This window comes from Vipera ursinii (genome assembly GCF_947247035.1).
Source record: "Vipera ursinii genome assembly, chromosome: 1".
NCBI lineage: Eukaryota > Metazoa > Chordata > Lepidosauria > Squamata > Viperidae > Vipera > Vipera ursinii.
In genome coordinates this window covers 41,664,987-41,684,462 of record NC_139512.1, presented here as the reverse complement: position 1 = coordinate 41,684,462, position 19,476 = coordinate 41,664,987, and the positions used below count along the sequence as shown (strand labels likewise).

The 19,476-nt window shown below is 41.3% G+C and overlaps 1 protein-coding gene across 1 annotated transcript in view; it reads left to right on the top strand.

Moving 5' to 3' along the window:
* Nucleotides 1-1,746: 1,746 nt before the first annotated feature.
* SLC24A4 (solute carrier family 24 member 4) overlaps nucleotides 1,747-19,476 on the top strand; it is a gene marked incomplete at both ends in the record, with an annotated part of 118,048 nt that continues 100,318 nt past the window's right edge. The window contains 2 exons of the mRNA XM_083379491.1: nucleotides 1,747-1,894; nucleotides 12,281-12,388. Coding sequence (XP_083235617.1) covers nucleotides 1,747-1,894; nucleotides 12,281-12,388 — 256 coding nt within the window. The remainder of the gene's footprint in view (nucleotides 1,895-12,280; nucleotides 12,389-19,476) is intronic.

Genomic DNA, 19,476 nt, shown 5'->3' with positions numbered 1-19,476 from the left:
GCAGGGGGTCTTCAAACTTGGCCCTTTTATGACTTGTGGACTTCAACTCCCAGAATTCCTCAGCCAGCTGGCTGAGGAATTCTGGGAATTGAAGTCCACAAGTCATAAAAGGGCCAAGTTTGAAGACCCCTGATTTAGTGTGATAATCAAGGAGATACGGCCCCCGGAGGTTTTGGGGGGTGGGAGGGGTGTGTGTGTGTGTGTGTGTGTGTGTGTGTGTGAGAGAGAGAGAGAGAGAGAGAGAGAGGCGCATGCGTATTGCCGGCGGGGTGGGGGGAGGACTCAGATTAATTTGGCCAGTTAATCTCCATCCCTCCGCTTGGCCACCGCGGGAAAAGCAGACGGATCATTGCAGGGGTCTTCAAACTTGGCCCTTTTATGACTTGTGGACTTCAACTCTGCTGGCTGAGGAATTCTGGGAGTTGAAGTCCACAAGTCATAAAAGGGCCAAGTTTGAAGACCCCTGATTTAGTGTGATAATCAAGGGGATACGGCCCCCGGAGGTTTTGGGGGGTGAGAGAGAGAGAGAGAGAGAGTGAGAGAGAGAGGCGCATGCGTATTGCCGGCGGGGTGAGGGGAGGACTCAGATTAATTTGGCCAGTTAATCTCCATCCCTCCGCTTGGCCACCGCGGGAAAAGCAGAGGGATCATTGCAGGGGTCTTCAAACTTGGCCCTTTTATGACTTGTGGACTTCAACTCCCAGCTTTGCTGGCTGAGGAATTCTGGGAGTTGAAGTCCACAAGTCATAAAAGGGCCAAGTTTGAAGACCCCTGATTTTAGTGTGATAATCAAGGAGATACGGCCCCCGGAGGTTTTGGGGGGGTGGGAGGGGTGACAGAGAGAGAGAGAGAGAGAGGGAGGGAGGGAGGGAGGGAGGGAGGGAGGCGCATGCGTATTGCCGGCGGGGTGGGGGGGGAGGACTCAGGTGCTCGGTTGGGAAAGTTGCCCGGGGACCGAAGGGTGGACGGAGGTTGCGACGGAGCAATTCCACGCAGGAGAGCGGCGCGAAGGGATTTTGGCTCGGCTGCCCGCAACGGGAACGGCCGAGCAAAAAGGCAGGCGCGGCGAGGGCGGACGGGGCACCTGAGCGTCCGACTCGAGCCAGGCAGGGGAGATGCCGCCGCCGCCGCCGCGGCAGAAGAGGGTCACGCATTCCGCCGCCTTCCCCGGCAACGGCGGCAAGAGGAACGGCAAGGGGATCTGAAACTTTCCAGTGGGATGCTGCTGAGCGGAGCCGGGCTTTCCCCGCTGCCGCCGCCGCCTTAACCTCCCGCTTCGCTCGCTTTCCCCCCAGGCGCGCTCGGAGCCTGTTCCGTTGCCGGAGCTCGACGCCCTCGGATGCCGCCTCTCCAGCTGCTTCTCTGGGGCCGGCGGGGCTTGTGGGCTCGGCTTTTCCCTCCGCCTGCAGGGGCGCGGCCGTTCACTCGCCCTGCCCGGTGGCGGCGAGGCTGAGCCGGAGGGGAGGGGAGGGGGAGGGGCAGGCTCGGCCCGAGCGGCGATCGCGGGCGGAGAAAACTCGCCCCCGCCGCCAGGAGGCTTTGGCCGCAGCTGCCGGTCCCCTCTCGCGGGATTCCCCGCCTTTCTCGGAGGTGCTTGTAGTCCTTGGTCGTGATTATGAAAGCCGCCGCGGGGAGCCCCTCCGAGTGAGCCCCCTCCGGCCGAGCCGCCAGGAGCTGCCTGGTCTCCTTCTCGCCCACAAGCCTCCGCCCGCCCCGAGGAAGAGTCCTCGGCCGCCCCGGCTCGCCATGGGGCTGGAGGTCCCGCCGAGAGTCCCTCCTTCGAAGCCTCCGCTCTCCAAACTGAGGAAAGTTCGCAAGAGGCGGGAGATGCTGCTGCAACAGCTGGGCTTCGTCTGCGCGATCCTCTTTTTCGTTTGGTGCATGGCCAAGCTAGGTAGGTGGGTGGCTCTCTCTGTGTGTGTGTTTGTGTGTGTGTGTGTGTGTGTGTCCGTGCGCGCGCGTGCAGTGACCTACAGGATATGCAGGTGGATTGCACACAGATTCCCATGCCGAGGGAAGCTGGGAGAAACTGGTATAAATAGGGCATCTCTGTCTCTTGTATGGCATCCTTGTCAATCTGCCCGGGTAACAGTGATTTTTATTATTTAATTCAGCGGGTGCCCGGGTAACAGTGATTTTTATTATTTAATTCAGCGGGGGAACAGTTCTGGATGTCTGAATTTCAGTGCAGGAGGATGCGGGAACCGCATCCCATGGCATGTTTCCCATGTCGGGTGTTCAGTGAGGTACTCTCTGGGAAACATACAAGCAAGAGGTTTCACCTGTTGTGGCCTGTGAAAGTTTAGAGCAGCCCTCATAAGAGTGGCCGTGCCCGATTCATTTGAATAATGTAATCCATTTGAATAATGTTCAAGGGACCGCCTTGGGTCTAGCACTTTCCTAAATTATCTGTGTAAAATAAGTGCTTCCTTATCGTTTTGTATTAAGTTTATTTTGGAAACATTGAGTTTCGGATATTTTCCTAAATAAGTATTTTCAGAGTTACAGTGTTACTTATTGAAATGATGTGTCCTGCTCCTTGATCTACAGTACAGAGCTGTGTATTACATTTTTGGCAAGAACTGGGGTGGGGGGTGTCATTTGATCTCTATGGGCACCGATGCATAAGGGATTCATTATTGTTAAGCAGACATCTCAAAACTGTAGTTTTGTTTTAACACTTACCAGTCTGCAATACCAGTTCCTAGAAAAAAACACATGAATTCCTAGAAAAAACACATTCATATGTATTCATTTTAGAATTGTTCATGCCACTTACACATACAACGTCTAAACCAAAGTGAACCTGAGAACCAAACTGGAGATACTTAGTCATTAAATTGCATTTTCACAAGTCGCTGTGGAGTGATTTTCATGATTGCATAATAAACATTAATGAATTGAATTAATATGGATTAGAAAATTAGAGAAAGAGCAGCGGAAAAGAAGTATCTGTGGTATAATTTGTATGCTATTGGAGGGTCATTATTTGATGACTCTCCCATTTCTTCATATATTGCACAAGAAAGCCAACAGTCCCTTTAAGGGAGCTCTCAACAGGGAAGATGATGTTTTCTGTAAAATGATGATGATTGTATTTAATGCACTCCACCCCCAGCTTTAGGAGAGTTCCTTGCTAACTGAGTTACATAAAGCTTGTGAACAGAAATTGCACCATTCCCGTGTTTTCTGTTTCTTCTATGCTGCTCACTTTGTACATCTTCCAAAATGGGCAGGTTGAAAGCAGGGCTGCTATCCGATGTTTAGAAATCGTCAGCTATGGACTTTCACTGTATCTCTTCTAGGGAGTTCGATGAGGGTCTACAAGATCAGAAACTATGGTGATCTGTCATGTTCTAGGGATACATTATATCCCTGCACTTTGGCCAACCCTCTAAATTAAAAGAGGCTGTTGAGAAGACACACCAAATGGAACAACTTTTTTTTTATAGAAAAAATAAAGAGATTTGGCAGATACAGTGGTTTCACTCTAATAAGAAGTAGGAAACGCTACTTTGTTCAACTGTTATGCTGCCAGGTGGCTATTAAAGGAATGGCCTGTACAGCTGAGACTTAACAGTTTTTCTTACGTTGGACAAGCCAGGGTTCCCATTATCATTTCACTAATAATAGGCAAGGGAAAAAATACAGCATCAAAAGCTGCCCTAGGAACAAATGTGGTATGTGTAGCCATTGAATAATGTAAATTATTTTTTCTGGTTTCTCTCACTCAGAGCAGGCTAAGACTGCAGTCCTGTACATAGTTACCAGGGAATATGCTTGGTCAAACTTAGCAAATCTGGCTTCCTGGTGAAGATGTCTTGGTTTATGTTATACAAGGATGAGCTAGAGATAATGCAACATTCCCATCTCTTAGGCATGAGATCAAACAAGAACCTCAAAGCACTTTCACAAAGGAATAACCAATTCCACGAATCCCGTTCTCTTTGGAAAGCATCATTCACTACTCAGTGGTATAACTGAAATGCCACACGGCTTCATATCAGGCCTTTACTAGGGAAGTGATGGTTTTAAGACTGAAGAAAATGAACAGTTTGTTGGTAACGTCTAGACATTTTGCCAGATTATCGGGAAAAGATCTTCTGTGCTGTATTGCAGTGGAGTGTGGCCTCACATAAATAATATGATTGATAGTTATTATTATCGGCATACCGGGTGCCATTCCAAAAACTCTTGGATGGCATTTAGAAAATCTACATTAGCCAAATTTCCATCTGACAATTACAAAAGCCACGCTGTTTGAAACTGCACATATACTCTGCTGATACATTATGACATCCTAGGTTCTTGGGAAGAACGTGATGTGTATGACAGATTTAACAGAACAGAACAGAACAGAATAACAGAATTGGAAGGGACCGTGGAAGTCTTCTAGTACAAACTCCTGCTCAGGCAGGAAAGCCTATTTTAGACTAATCTCCATCCAGTGATGGAGTACCCACAATTTCTGAAGGCAAGCCATTCCACTGATTAATTGTTGTAACTGACAGGAAATTTCTCTTTATTTATAAGTTGGTTTTCTCCTTGATTAGTTTCCATCCATTGTTTCTTGTTCTGCTTTCAGGTGCTTTGAGGAATAGGTTGACCCCCCTCTTCTTTGTGGCAGCCCTTTAGATATTGGAACTCTGCTATCATGTCCCCACTAGTCCTTCTCTTCGTTAAACTAGACATACCCAATTCCAGCAACCGTTCCTTATATGTTTTAGCCTCCAGGCCCCTGATCATCTTTGTTGCTCTTCTCTGTACTCTTTCTAGAGTCTCAACATCTTTTTTACATCATGGTGACCAAAACTGGATGCAATAATAATAATAATAATAATAATAATAATAATAATAATAATAATAATAATAATAATAATAATAATAATAATAAGTAATAATAATAATAATTAGTAGTAGTAGTTGGAAGGGACCTTGGAGGTCATCTAGTCTAACCCCCTGCTCAGGCAGGAAACCCTATACCATTTCAGACAAATGGCTGTCCAGTCTCTTCTTAAAAACTTCCAGTGTTGGAGCATTCACCGCTTCTGGAGGCAGGTTGTTCCACTGGTTAATTGTTCTAACTGTCAGGAAGTTTCTCCTTAGTTCTAGGTTGCTTCTCTCCTTGATTAGTTTCCATCCGTTACTTCTTGTCCTGCCTTCAGGTGCTTTGGAGAATAGCTTGAGTCCCTCCTCTTTGTGGCAGCCCCTGAGATATTGGAACACTGCTATCATGTCACCCCTAGTCCTTCTTTTCATTAAACTAGACATACCCAATTCCAGCAACCGTTCCCTATATGTTTTAGCCTCCAGTCCCCCAGTCATCTTTGTTGCTCTTCTCTGTACCCTTTCTAGAGTCTCAACATCTTTTTTACATCATGGTGACCAAAACTGGATGCAGTATTCCAAGTGTGGCCTTACCAAGGCATTGTAAAGTGGTATTAATACTTCACGTGATTTTGATTCTATCCCTCGGTTAATGTTAAACCTAGCACTGTGCTGGCTTTTTTGGCTGTTCAACACCAGTTCAACACCAGCTAAAGAACTGGAAGCTGTGAGTTCACATTGTTGTGTAAATAATAATTTATTATGCTGCCCGAATCCCAGCAACTCTGGGCAGCTCACAACAATCAATAAAAGGCTAAATAAAAGATAAAGATAAAGGGGGGGTGTCTCCCTGTCCCTTGCCAAAGACCTGGCTGAAAAGTCAAGTCTTCATGCTCTTTGTCAGGACCCACCTCAATCCACATCTTAGGAAATAAGAACTCTTGGATGCAAGTTTAGTCCAAAAGGAAAATGTTTACTAGGATGGAATCGATTGTGGCAATACAAGACGGAATCTAACAGAGTTACATTTCAATCCTATATAAAGCATTCCCATTTCAACCCCCTCCCCTCATCCATTTGGTCAGGCTCCCATCATTTACTTAGGTGTCAGGCCCTTCGGTGGGAACTCTCCTTGTTTTTATTGTTATTGCTTCTTCCTTTTCAGTTGTAAATGAAGATGCAATCCAGATCTCTCTCTCCCCCTCTCTCCCCCCATCAAACATTTCCCTGGTGTTTGAAGATAGCCTATTTCAATCTAAGTAACCATCCTCTCCCCCCCCTGGAGAGATGGCAGAATCCCCAGAATAAGCACAATATTCTACCTATACACTTATGAAGTGTGATATAAATGGATTCTGACACTCTTCCAAAGAAGAGCGGAGTGGGAGCTATCCAGATCTCAGGGGAATCACATTCCAGATGGGGAGGTGCTGCTCTAGAGAGAATGTCCTTTTGGCATCCTGATAGAAGATATTGTTTAATCGAAGGAACCTGGAACACACCAACCCTGCCAGATTGAATTGGGAGACAGACTGTCCCTCAAATAAAACCGGGCCTTAGGCCATCATTTGATTTGTACCCTCTATAGCCCTCCTGAGGTGGGTAAGGCCTCAAATTTTCAACTTTTTTTTTGCATTATGGGTAAGATGAACAGTAAAATGGATGCTTTAATCCTTGCAAAAACACGAGGCAACATTTCATACCTTAAAATACTGAGCCCAATCAAATCAGGTTGGTTTCCCCTCCCCCACCCCTTGTTTGGTGTTAAAGGGCAAAATGGATACATTTATAGTTAAGGCACAAAGATGAAGAATGGTCCCGAGTTTCAATGAAGTTGACCACCCCATCATTATCTGGTTACTGGGTTATTTTCACTGAATATTGATGCTGAAACTTTCTCCATGTAAAAAAAAGCCGAAGGAATAGAGAGGAGGACTTAAATATAAATATGACTGCATTACAGAATTTAGATTCACCTATTGTGAATTTTATTAATATTTGTGAGGACCTTCCTTTTTCCCTCCCTCCCTCCCTCCCTCTCTTTTTCTTTCTTGTTTGATAGATGCTGGGATTCTATACCCCTCTCCTGATGTTTTAGTAATCAATTTTTAATTTCAGTCTTAGTGACATATTGCTACCCTCTCACATACTGTATGAAGAAGTTGTTAAGAGGAAAGAAGAATGTAAAAAAAGCCATACTGGCCTTGTTCCCACAACCTATACTGCCATATACTGAGGATCATCATATCGGACAAATAATGTGATCCAGGCAACTAACTCAGTGGGGTTTGATCTTAGCTCAAGGGATCAATTGCCCCACCTGAGTCCAACTCCTAGATAGTTCTAAGAAAAGGGGACTTTTATAGGAATTAGTTGTCTGCCATTGTCTTATTTTTTTATTTTCCACAGCATGCATGGGGTAAAACAAAGGAATAAAATAAAGGGGTTGGCCTTGTCCCACCAATTTTGGACTAGAAAAAAAAATAACATGTCAGTCCTTGAAGATGGACCATGTCAAAAAATAGACTCTACTGGTAGACTAGAACTATGCTGAGATAAGCCACCATGTAGTAAAGAATCTCACAAGTCTGCTTGTATCTTCTCTTCTTTCCCTCTTATATGAAGGAGTCTAGAAGGCAAGGGGGAGGGGGCTACACTGAGTCATTTTGTAGTGCTCTTTTACCCTTTTGGATTTAACACATATTTTATTTGCACCTGGTGCTTCTCAACAGTCTTTGGAGTCTTTCTTCATGGTCATGTATGCACCAGACCACTGTGGATTTTTTTTATTGCTTTGATTAAAAACAAAGCAATACAAAAGAAATGGCAGCCACTCAACCTCCTAGGATCCTGGGAGAATTTATAAAATGGCTGCTCCCAACTGACTAGGTCACCAGAGATTGTGCTTTACCAGCACACAAGATGAGGCTACCAGTAGTTGAGGTCGCTCACTTGGCCAGCAGTGTCATGTAAACATTGGCAATTTATTTGCTTTTCCCAATGTGATATGTCCCAGATGTGTTAGACTGTAAGATTTACTATCCCCAATGAGTAGGACTATAGTAATTCAAGATAGAAAAATATGAATTGTACCTAGTAGAGGTTCCTGGGGAAAGATGATCAAAACTATATAAGCATCCAGCATGCCTCAAATTTTAAAGCGTAAAATCCTTTTTAGAGAAATGTTTGAATTCAGCACTGATTCTAAATTAGTGTACAAGAAAAGATATACGTATATTCTATCATCACCTTTTTTTAAAAAATGAGTATTTTTGTTCATGTAATCAACTTTGAATGAGTGCCCTTTCAGTTTCATTTAATGTGGATGCATATGCATAGACATCCATATTGATAAGCCAATGGTTCCTGGTGGCTCATTCCAACCAACTCTTTACAGGCGATGGGGAAATACCTGTAGAGAAGGGAAAAATGTTTTAGAAGTTACTGGACAGATGATGAAAGTTACTGGACAGATGATGTAGTCCTCCACTCATGTATCTAATGAAATCCTTGCAATATTTGCATTTCCATGCCAAGTTTTATTTGTGGAAATAAAAATATAGTTAACTCCTACAAAACTCTCTCATGATATGGATTCTATGGAAAGTTTCCAATTCCATCTCCTTGAATACAGGTTCTCCACAGGGCTGTGTCCTGAGCCCTCTACTGTCCACCTTGATGACCCACGACTGCTCTTCCAAATCTCATATGAATCATAATGTGAAGTATGCAGACGACATGGCAGTGGTGGGTCTTCTCCGGGATGACAATGAAGATGCTTATAGGGAACAGGTGAAGGCTCTGGTTGACTGATGCAATAAAACTAACCAGGTTCTAAATGTTGATAAAACAAAGGAGATCATTGTAGATTTCAGAAAGAGCCGGCATAGTCATACTCCACTCAGTATCAAGGATTCAGCTATAGAGATGGTCAACAGTATTAAGTATCTGGGGATGCAGATAACTAACAATCTGAATTGGACTCTCCACACGTCATCCTTAGTGAAGCATGCAAACCAGCATCTGCATTTTCTGCATCAGATGAGGAGACCACATCTCTCTCCTTCTGTCCTGGCCATTTTTTACAGAGGCATGATTGAAAGCATTTTAACAAACTGCATCACTGTCTGGTTTGGTGGCAGCAGCGCCTCAGATAGAAAGTCCCTATAGAGAATGGTAAGGACAGCCGAGAAGATAATAGGAAGCCCGCTTCCTGGTATTCAGGATGCTGCTTATAAGCTCTGTGTGCTTACAGCTGAAAGCATTGTTAGAGACCCCACACACCCACTTTATGTCTGTTTCTGTTGCTCCCCTCTGGGAGGAGGTTTTGAAGTATTTCTAGGAGGACTACCCAATTCTGTAATAGCTTTGTTCCCAATGCCAACCATCTGGTAAACTTGCAAGATTCATTTTTCGCGCCATGCACATGTATACATAATCCTAACTAGACTGTTATTTCTCTGTGTCATGTAATATATGTGGGTATATGCATAATTATGTATTTATGTATATATGTATGTATTTTTGTCATATTTATGTAGTGTATATTGGAGGTGCTGACCCTTTGAGAGCTGAATGCCATGATATTTCGTTTTAATGTATACTGATAAGTGTACATTCAAAGTGACAATAAAGTTATTCTATTCTATTCTATTCTGTTCTGTTCTGTTCTGTTCATTCTATTCTTATATTTGTTCCATTATAAATACATTGTATTACATTAATTTTTTTACCTTTTGCATTTTCAGTTGTATAACTGTAAGATTGATAAGTTACAAGGTATTAAGCCCACTTCATGAACTTTTCCCATTTTATTTTTTTAATCCTGACCTGTATGAATGAGCCCAGGGGGCCTATATTACTCTGCTTCTAAAGCTAGCATTTCTGTGAGAATTTAAATGGCAGGTTCCTACTGGGTATCTCTGGAATAAAGGCTTATTTGAAATTGTCTCTGCATAGTACACTTGAAAGGGATTCTTGAAGTAACCATCTATTAACTGAGAACAGTACAAGTCTTGTGTATATTGTTTTATTACTTCTGTACGCCTGGCTGTTGAACTGAAGGAGAATAGTGAAGCAATGTTCATTTTCCTCCCACTTCTTAAATTCTTTTATTTTTGTTGTTATTTTTCTTATTTTCTGCCAATTTATAATTTGCCCTGGGCTCTATCATTGAGGAATATATACCTGATTTTTTTTGGAATGCTAGTAAGTGCTCTTCAACATTTGTATAAATGATTTAGATGAGGGAGTAGAAGAATGCTAATCAAATTTGTAATGATACAAATTAGGGTGGGATTGCTAATACCTCAGAAGACCAGCTCAAGGTTCAAAAGGATATCAGAAATCTTGAACATCATCCCAAAAACTGTGGGGTTCTGCATTTAGATAGGAAAAATCAGATACCACTTACCTTGTACCTGTACACAAGTTAAGTGGTACCTGTTTTAGCAATAGTATTTGAAGAAGGAGCTGGATGTGTAGACCACAGATTAAACATGAGCCAGTTTTACCCAGTACTAATCAGATCATATCTGCAATACAGGTAATCTAGTTCTTGCTTAATGTTCACGCATTCAGCAACTGTTCAAAATTGTGACCCTGAAGAGGTTTATTTAGGATGATTCCTCATATTCATGGCTGTTGCAGTTTCTCCATTGTCACATGATCATGATTTGGACACTTGGTGACCACTTGCAATGATGACATTGAAGTGTCCCATGGTTATGTGATTGCCCTTTGCAACCATGGCTGCTGCCTTCTGAGAAGCAAAATCAATGGGGAAACTGGCAGGATGTCGCAAATGGTAATCACGCAACTCCATTGTAAGTCAGCATGATTGATTGACATACCTTATGACCACATCACTTAGTGATGAAGTTCCTAGTCTCAATTACTGTCAATAAAAGAAGACTACTTGGGTTGTATCCAGGTTTGCTTGCTATAATACAAAAAGAAAGCTGAAGAAGAGTAGCAACAAAGATGGTAAGGGCTTTGGAAGCTTATAAACAACAGTTAAAGAAAACAACAACAACAGTTAAAGAAAATGGCTGTATTTAGCCTAAGGAAAAGAAGACTAAGGGGTGGCATTGGAGTGGCCTTCTAAAACATGGAGGAATATTCCAGGGACAAGGCTGTGATTTTATTCTTCTTAGTGCTTGAAGGTAGGACAAGAGTCAATGGGTGGAAGTTTTACAGAAAAAGATACACACTCAAAATAATAGAATAGAGTAGAGTAGAGTAGAGTAGGGTAGGGTAGGGTAGGGTAGAATAATAGAATAGAATAGAGCAGAGCAGAACAGAACAGAACAGAACAGAACCCCCTGCTTAGGCAGGAAACCCTATACCATTTCAGACAAATGGTTGTCCAGTTTTTTCTTCACAACTTCCAGTGTTGGAGCATTCACAACCTCTGGAGGCAAGTTGTTCCACTGATTAATTGTTCTAACTGTCAGGAAAATTATCCTTAGTTCTAGGTTGCTTCTCTCTTTGATTAGTTTCCATCTGTTGCTTCTTGTTCTGCCCTCAGATGCTTTGGAAAATATCTTGACTCCCTCTTCTTTGTGGCTACCCCTGAGGTATTGGAACACTGCTATCACGTCCCCCCTCGTCCTTATCTTCATTTAACTAGACATACCCAGTTCCTTATGTGTTTTAGCCTCCAGGTTTTCAATCAAAGGTTGAACAGCCATTTGTCTGTTAGATTCCCTCCCTGAGCAAGAGGTTAGAAAAGAATCTAATCCCGTGATTCTGCAATTCTATAACTCTATGCCTGCATGTCCCTCCATAGATAGTCCCATGCTTATCTACCATGTTGTATTCTTGCTCATCACAGTTAAGTGATTAACTGGGCTGTGTTGATCACTCACATGATCAGGATGGCACTTTCTGCATATTATTAGTATTAATGGCGATATCTTACTTTTTCACAACTCTATGAGATGGTTTTGTATCTTATGATTTATCAATTTGTTGCTTGTGTGTATACTGAGAGTTTATGCACCAGAGACAAATTCCTTGTGTGTCTTATGACACTTGGCCAATAAAGAATATTCTCTATTCTGTTAGTTCAAGGTCACACAAAAACCTCCATTGCACATCCTGATTTCTGAAGCCAATACTGTAACCACTATAGCACTTTTTGTCTTTCTTCCTTATCACCTTCCCATCCCTCTTCTTGTCTGGGATATTTTTCTATTATGCATCAATCCATATATAGTTTATATGTGTCAAAAAAATTATCAGACACTCCTTTCCAGCTAATACGGTGGAGAATTCATGGTGATAGATATATTAATGGTTTGATAGATATATTAATGGTTTGATTCAGTAGGAGGCAACTTCCATTTTAGTCTCAGATTATGGTTTTCTAATGGAAAGAATTATATATACAGTATATGGATAACCCAAAGTCCTTTTTGCCCTTACAAATGCAGTGTCTGTCTTTGTGCAGGACAAGAGTCAGCTGTTGAAAACCAAAGTGTTCTGTCAGAATTATGGAGGAATAGAAAATTGATGGCATCACATAATGAGTCACACAAAAAGAACTGCACAGAGCCAGGTAAGAAATGACGAGCTTTAAGATACTGTTCACTTCTATCTTATTGTGACAATACCTGCAGCAGTGCGTTAGAATTGGAAGATTGTGCCAGGCAGGAAGACGGTTTAATAAGTGCCTAAATTGGTGAGGGAGAACTGGCAGACAAATGGAAGGATTACACAGCCGGGAGAAAAGGTACATTTTCAGGGACACAAAATATGCCAAAATCTTCATGGTGAATTGCAGGGAGATTCTTCTCTATTGCAGTTGATTGTATTATGTATGTACTGAGGAAGTTGATTACTTTGAAATGGTACCTCTTTTCTTTTCGTCCCTTTGTTTTGTTGCACAGAGCCAAACAAACACCTACACATTTCAGCATGTGGTTATATCTGTATTATTGGTATTGACAGTCTTATAAATTAACTTCCATATTTGGATTTTTTAAAAAAATGAAAACATATGTTTGAAAACTATTTAGAAACATAGGTGTCTGAATGATGGGAAAAGTGCTGTCATTATATTGTTATTATATTTGAAAAAAAGCAGATTTTTTTTTCAAAGTTGTTGAATTTAGGAGCCCTTTGTTAGTATGCCAGATTTATCATTAATGCTATAATTCAGATTCTGGCATAACTACTTTTAATGGTTATGCTTTCTATTTCCATTTGACTGCTATTAAGAGAAGAATAAGTAATTTTTGTGTTTCATGTTTTTATAAAGAGCATCCATCCCAACCGACTGCCAGATAGATGTTCAGTTCTAATATTCTTGACAACTCAAGAAGAATCAGGAAGCGATTTTTCAAAAGACTTCAATAATAAGAGATGACATTTTATTTAGAATATTTCTGGCCTACATTTATGGTGAAAAGCTCTCCCAAGGGAGCTTACCCATATAAAAGGGACAAAAAGTAATAAAAGCAACATCAAAACAGACATTTAAGAAGGCACAGTACAAAGTACTCCTCAAAATAATAAATTTAATCATTACTTTAGCTGGGGCCTTAACATTCGCATACTGGAGCATAGATTGACTTTTAAAAAACCAAGAAAGCATAATGAATCCTGATCCTTTAGTAAATGAAAATGGCATCTACTCCACAGAGATTGCCTCATCAGTTCCATAACTACCAAAGACAGATTCCAGCTCTGGGGTTTTGCCAGAGTTCTATAATTAGGTGTCTTTCCCCTGTCCATTTACTGTTTAGTTTTTAAAAGAACAATCAAGGAAGCTTAATAGACAGAAATCTTTTCTGAGTACTAACTTCATGCATTTCAGAGTTTCTATATCGAGGAACATCAGCTGTGGTGTGTGTGTGTGTGTGTGTGTGTAGAGCCATGCAAGATCAGATCGGGAACCCTCTACTTCAGCATTTTGTTTCATCAGTGGCCAGCCAAATGCTTTTGGGAAACCCACAAGAGAACACAGAGGCATGAGTTCTCCTGTGTGATTTCTTTGCACAATTTTGTATTCATGACATTCATCTTTTGCATATGTAGGCACTGTTTACCCCATGATTAATAACTGTAGATGAACTGGCTTAACCCCCTTTTTCAAATTATCTATGCTACTTAACGTAATTACCATAATGATATCTTCTAACAATACATTGTGTAAGTTTGCTATTTGTTCTTTGAAAAAGTACTTGCAGACAGCTGCCCAAATCTTCTTTCACTTAATCCTATTTGATGAACCTAATTTCTGAAGTTTTTAGAGTGAAAAAATTCTCTCTAGCCCACTTTCTTCTTACAGCTCACGGCCTGCAGAGTTGCTATGATTTGGATGGCCTATAAATATGATTTATGAATGAATGAGAGAAGGAAAGCTAATGTAGCACCAGCAATGCCATTTCTGATAGAAGAGGTTTGGGATAGTATATGCCATTTTTTTAAGTTGAGCAATATTTCTCCACATTCATTTTAAGTATATAGAAAAAGAAGAGAAATGGGAAAAGTAATGAAGACAGGCAGGCAAATTCTTAGGCACATCAGTTCTCAGCTAGTAGTAGTCCTCGTCTCTGGATTTGGATGCACCATTCAATCATTTGAAGGCTCAACTGCTAGCCCCGTGCAGCATTCTTTTATGTACAGGTAGATCATGCCAGCTTTCCCCAATCAATAGTTCTTCAAATGTAGGGTATCCGTGAGCCCAGTTCTTAGCCTAAGTGTTCTTGCACTTGTTAGCTGGTGGTTATGTGCATTGAAATGCAACATCTTCAGAGGCCCGAAAATACGAGACCGTATACTGTATTTGGTTTTCAGTTTTGTTCTGTTTGACTTGTTTTTGATTTGGTTTCTTATGTGACAGGAATGTTTTTTAGAACCACAGGATGGAATATAAATGTATGAATGAACAAATCCACAGAATACCCAAAGATACTTATAACTAATGCATATATTAGATATTATTATATTTGCAATAATAAATGTGTAAGATAAAAGTAAATTCTGAAAATGTTGCTTCCAAAAGACAAATGCTCAAGAATTCATTTTAATATTACTGTGTATTTTCAGTGGCACTTATTCTATATAGATCATAGGTAAAGGTAAAGGTTCCCCCGCACATGTGTGCTAGTCGTTTCCGACTCTAGGGGCCGGTGCTCATCTCCGTTTCAAAGCCGAAGAGCCAGCGCTTGTCCGAGGACGTCTCCGTGGTCATGTGGCCGGCATGACTAGATGCCAAAGGCGCACGGAACGCTGTTACCTTCCCACCGTAGTGGTCCCTATTTTTCTACTTGCATTTTTACGTGCTTTCGAACTGCTGGGTTGGCAGAAGCTGGGACGAGTAACAGGCGCTCACTCTGTTACGCGGCACTCGGGATTTGACCCGCCAAACTGCCGACCTTCTGATCGACAAGCTCAGCGTCCTAACCCACTGAGCCACCGCGTCCCTTATATAGATCATATTGTACCCTTTAAAGCAGGGGTGTCAAACTGTCGGCCCACAGGCCAGATGCGTCACGCTGAAACTGCACCCACCCCATTGCGGACAATGGGGAAAAAGTTGCAATACGTCGCAACACATCATGTGACGTTGCGAGTTTGACACCTCTGCTTTAAAATATACATTTATAAAGCAACAATGTATCTTTATATTTCTTAAGAGAGGAAAAAGGATGGTTTACAATGTAATAATACACTTTTGGATTGTGCTTATTGGTTAATCCCATTAGCACAGATTCCTGGCAAGTTCTCTTGCACATCTCCTGCAGTATTTTTTTTAAAAAAGATTCTCATTACAAACTTTTTCTTAATTTCAATTAATTTTAAATTAATTTCTTTTATATAATTAATTTATATCCACTATAGCTAGATACATAAAAGAACAGAGGTCATACATTTTTAATAATTGGTTGTTCTGCTGGTGGCATCAGCTAAAATATTCTTGCCTACAGAATTAGGAAATGGACAGGTGCCCTGTCTTCTTTTACATCTGGTCCTATTGTGTACAAATCTTACTGAGTTTGCCGCTGAGTTTCTCTACTAGCATATAGTCTATTCTTAACAGTTGGATGAAGGAATCCATGAATAAAAGTTGCATTTATTTATGCAAGATAAAATAGGATAACATACCATTAACTAGATGATGATGGTGAGGGTGCACAATGTGGGCTCCTGCTTGAAGAGCAAGTGGTAGCCATGGTTAGGAGGGCCTTTGCACAATTTCATGTTGTGCATCAGTTGTACCTATTCTTGGATTGGGAGCCCCTGCTCAGTATCACTCATGTGACCTTGTGACCTCCTGTATGGATTACTGCAATTCATTCTATATGGGGCTGGCTTATTACCAAGTAGGTGTTGGTTACCTGGCACATATAACACTACTACTTCATGAGCTGGATTGGTGGCCAGTGTGCTTCTTCTGAGTGCAAATCAAGGTGTTGGTTAGAACTCTTAGAGCCCTGCATGGCTTGGGATTGGGTTACTTGAGGGATTGTCTCAAACTGGTTGTTTCTACCCATTCAGTCCAGTCAGATTCTGGCCCATCAATTAAGGAATGCCAGTGTGTAGAGCCCAGAAGGCATGCCTTTTCTGCTGCTCCATTGATGGAACATTCTCCCTCTGATGATCAGGATGGGCCTGACCCTGCTAGCCTTTTATACAGCCTTAAAAAGCTGGTTCTGTATCCAGCTTTGGAGCTCTAAGTAAGTGAAGAGACCGATCTTCTGGATATGTTAGTGATTTTGGGCTGTAATACTTTCTCAACTGCTATGTATTTTAATTTTTGTTTGTTGTGATTTTTATTTTTATTTTGTTATTGCTCACCATCCAGAATCACATACTGAGTTCGACAACTATATAAATTGATTCAATAAATAAATATTTTTTGCCCTTTCACTAAAAGCTCAAGATCTAGGCTGCAAAAACCTGAATGATCATGAAATGACAATGAACATATTTTCTTTATTTCTGTGTAGCCATCTAGTGGTTGTTTGGAGTTTTGTAGTCCAAATCTGGTAGCCCTGTAAAATTGCCTGAGTTGGGCTCTGCTGCTGATTTCATGCCAAACCCTTTGACACATTCTTGGCAACAATATAAGTCATCTGACTTTGCATTATTCTAGATCAGGGGTGTCAAATTGCCGGCCCGCAGGCCAATTGCATCATGCGGGCAGAGGCCGTGCCCACCCCAGCTCCGGCAATGCAAAAAAAGTTGTGATATGTCACAACGTGTCATGTGACACAACAAGTTTGACACCCATGTTCTAGATTATATGGATATTTATTTATCAGTCCAGTTTACAACCCAGAAGTTTCTGGTGGTCTCCCATCCAAACACTAAGCAGTCCTGATCCTGTGTAGCTTCAAAGGACAGATCAAGCAAGTAGTAATATCTGCTAAAAACATCAATTTTGCTATCCTGCTCACACATAACACCCACGTAACTGTGGTTTAGTGGGTTTATTAATAGTCTCCTACAACTCCCTCCACCAAAAATCCAGAACTGTCCCAATTAAGTCCAGCCACAAGCAGCCCAATGCTAGTCCACAAAGTAATGGCCAATGAGTCCACAAGACACTTGAAAGTTTCCCAATCAAAATAAACCCACCAGGCAAAATTAAATCCACAATACTAGAGGGTTCACAAGGCAAGAAAAGCCCAGAGTTCACCAGGCACAAACTAAGTCAAGGCAGGGTGTCAATTCAAAGCAAGGTTCTTGGATCAGGTGCAGCAGGCAATTCATTTTCCTCACCACTAACTGGCTCCAGCTGCATGCTTTCTCCACCTGGAGCTTTGGGGCTGCCCTCTGCAGCTGTGTTTGAGCTAAATCCTTCTCAGAGGCTGCTTGGAGCCATTAACCAATTCACCTCCAGAGGTGCCTGGAACTGGTTCATCTTCTTCTGAGCTGATATCTGGAGAGATAACTGGGGAAGCATCCTGGGGAGTCATCACATCAATTAAAAACACAGCAGCCTAAAATACCAATCAATAGCTATGTTCCCCTACCATATTAAGCCATAAACTACGTTTTAGCTTAGTGCACCCAGGCCAAGTGATTTGGCATTTTATGTGAATCCAGAAAATTAAATTAATTGAGTCAGCTATGGTACATTTCATCTTGAATAGGCGTGTTGCACAAATAGTCATATGATATGTACTGTTTTTATTCTGATCTATCTTCTTTTTTTGGCCATGACTCAGTACTGACAGTGACTTAAAATGAGCAGTACGTTTGTGCAGTGCAAATATGGTATATACAATGCACCTATGAGTCAAGCAACGATAATTAAAAATAACATTCAAGGAATTAATGATTATTATTAGAGCAGATAATATTTTTCTGAGCTTCAAAATGATGGGTTTTTTTAAAAAAAAGGTTTACTCTACTGCCACTAACTGATGATTCAATTAAAATAGTTTTTCAGACTTCCTGATATTGTGAATGAATCTGAATATCAGTGTATAATTACAGTAATCCATTTTTTACTGGACCTTAGTTCACTAACTATCTCCATTACATATTTCAAGTTTCATTAACATCCTGCAAGGAAGGTTATTCTAAAAACTCTCAAATAACTTGTTGTGTTGTCAGTCTGAGGGGACCTAGTGGGGAAAACTCTCAAAACTATTAGAAAGCAAGAATGTATGAAGTACAACATTGTATTTTCACTTTGTATTTTCTTTATTCTTGTCTTAATAACGGTTCAGGAACTCAATGTTTTGGAACACAAAAGATTTCTTTAAAATTCTAGCAATTTATTAAAAGAAGAAAAAAAAGTTAACATAACCTGGTTAGGAGGTGGCATGAGGAAAGCAAAACTAGAAGTACATCCCCCAAATATTTTAAATTAATAAAAATGGAAAAAGCAGAGCTAGATAGCAGTATTTTTACATTCACTAATATTTGAACAAATTACTTTAAAAAGCATTCATTCCTTATTTCAGTTGAAATTGAATAATGTATAATCACAAGGGTGGAAAGTGCTGGCAACATTTAAATTAATGCTTCAAACTTGGTTTCTATTTGATGCCATCTGGATCCATGCTCAGTGTTAACGCTGTTTGAAGAAGACGTGAAAAAACAGTTTCACTAGAAAGAGTGAGCCTTTTGTGTGTTGGAAGCCACTGGACTAGATATTTCTCCAAATTCTTTTGATGGCAGGCTTTCCTCCTGATCATATGCTGAGCTTATTTAACCAGCTGTGGAAGCAGATGCTGCTGAGAGTCTGGCTGGAGATGCTACCTGGCAAGCCTATTTTGTGTATGTGTTCTGTTTCAGGTGATGATTTGTTGCTTATACTGAAGGATTTTATAGCCTTCTGAAAAGTTCCATAGCTGGGCTTCAGAACTATTGTGAATGTGTTTATTTATTTATTTATTTGATTTGTATACCGCCCTTCTCCCTAAGGACTCAGGGCGGTGAACAGTGAACATAAATAACAGAATGCACAAATAGTTATCTTAAAACAATAATTAAAACAGAACCCGTCAGGCCAGACCGGATTGCTTAAACAGATATGTTTTTAGGTCGCGTCGGAAGGAGCGAAGGTCGGGAGCCATCCGGAGCTCAACCGGTAAACGGTTCCATAGGTCAGGCGCGCTCACAGAGAACGCCCTCCCTCTGGGAGCCACCAGACGGCATTCTCCGAACGGCGGCACCCTTAGG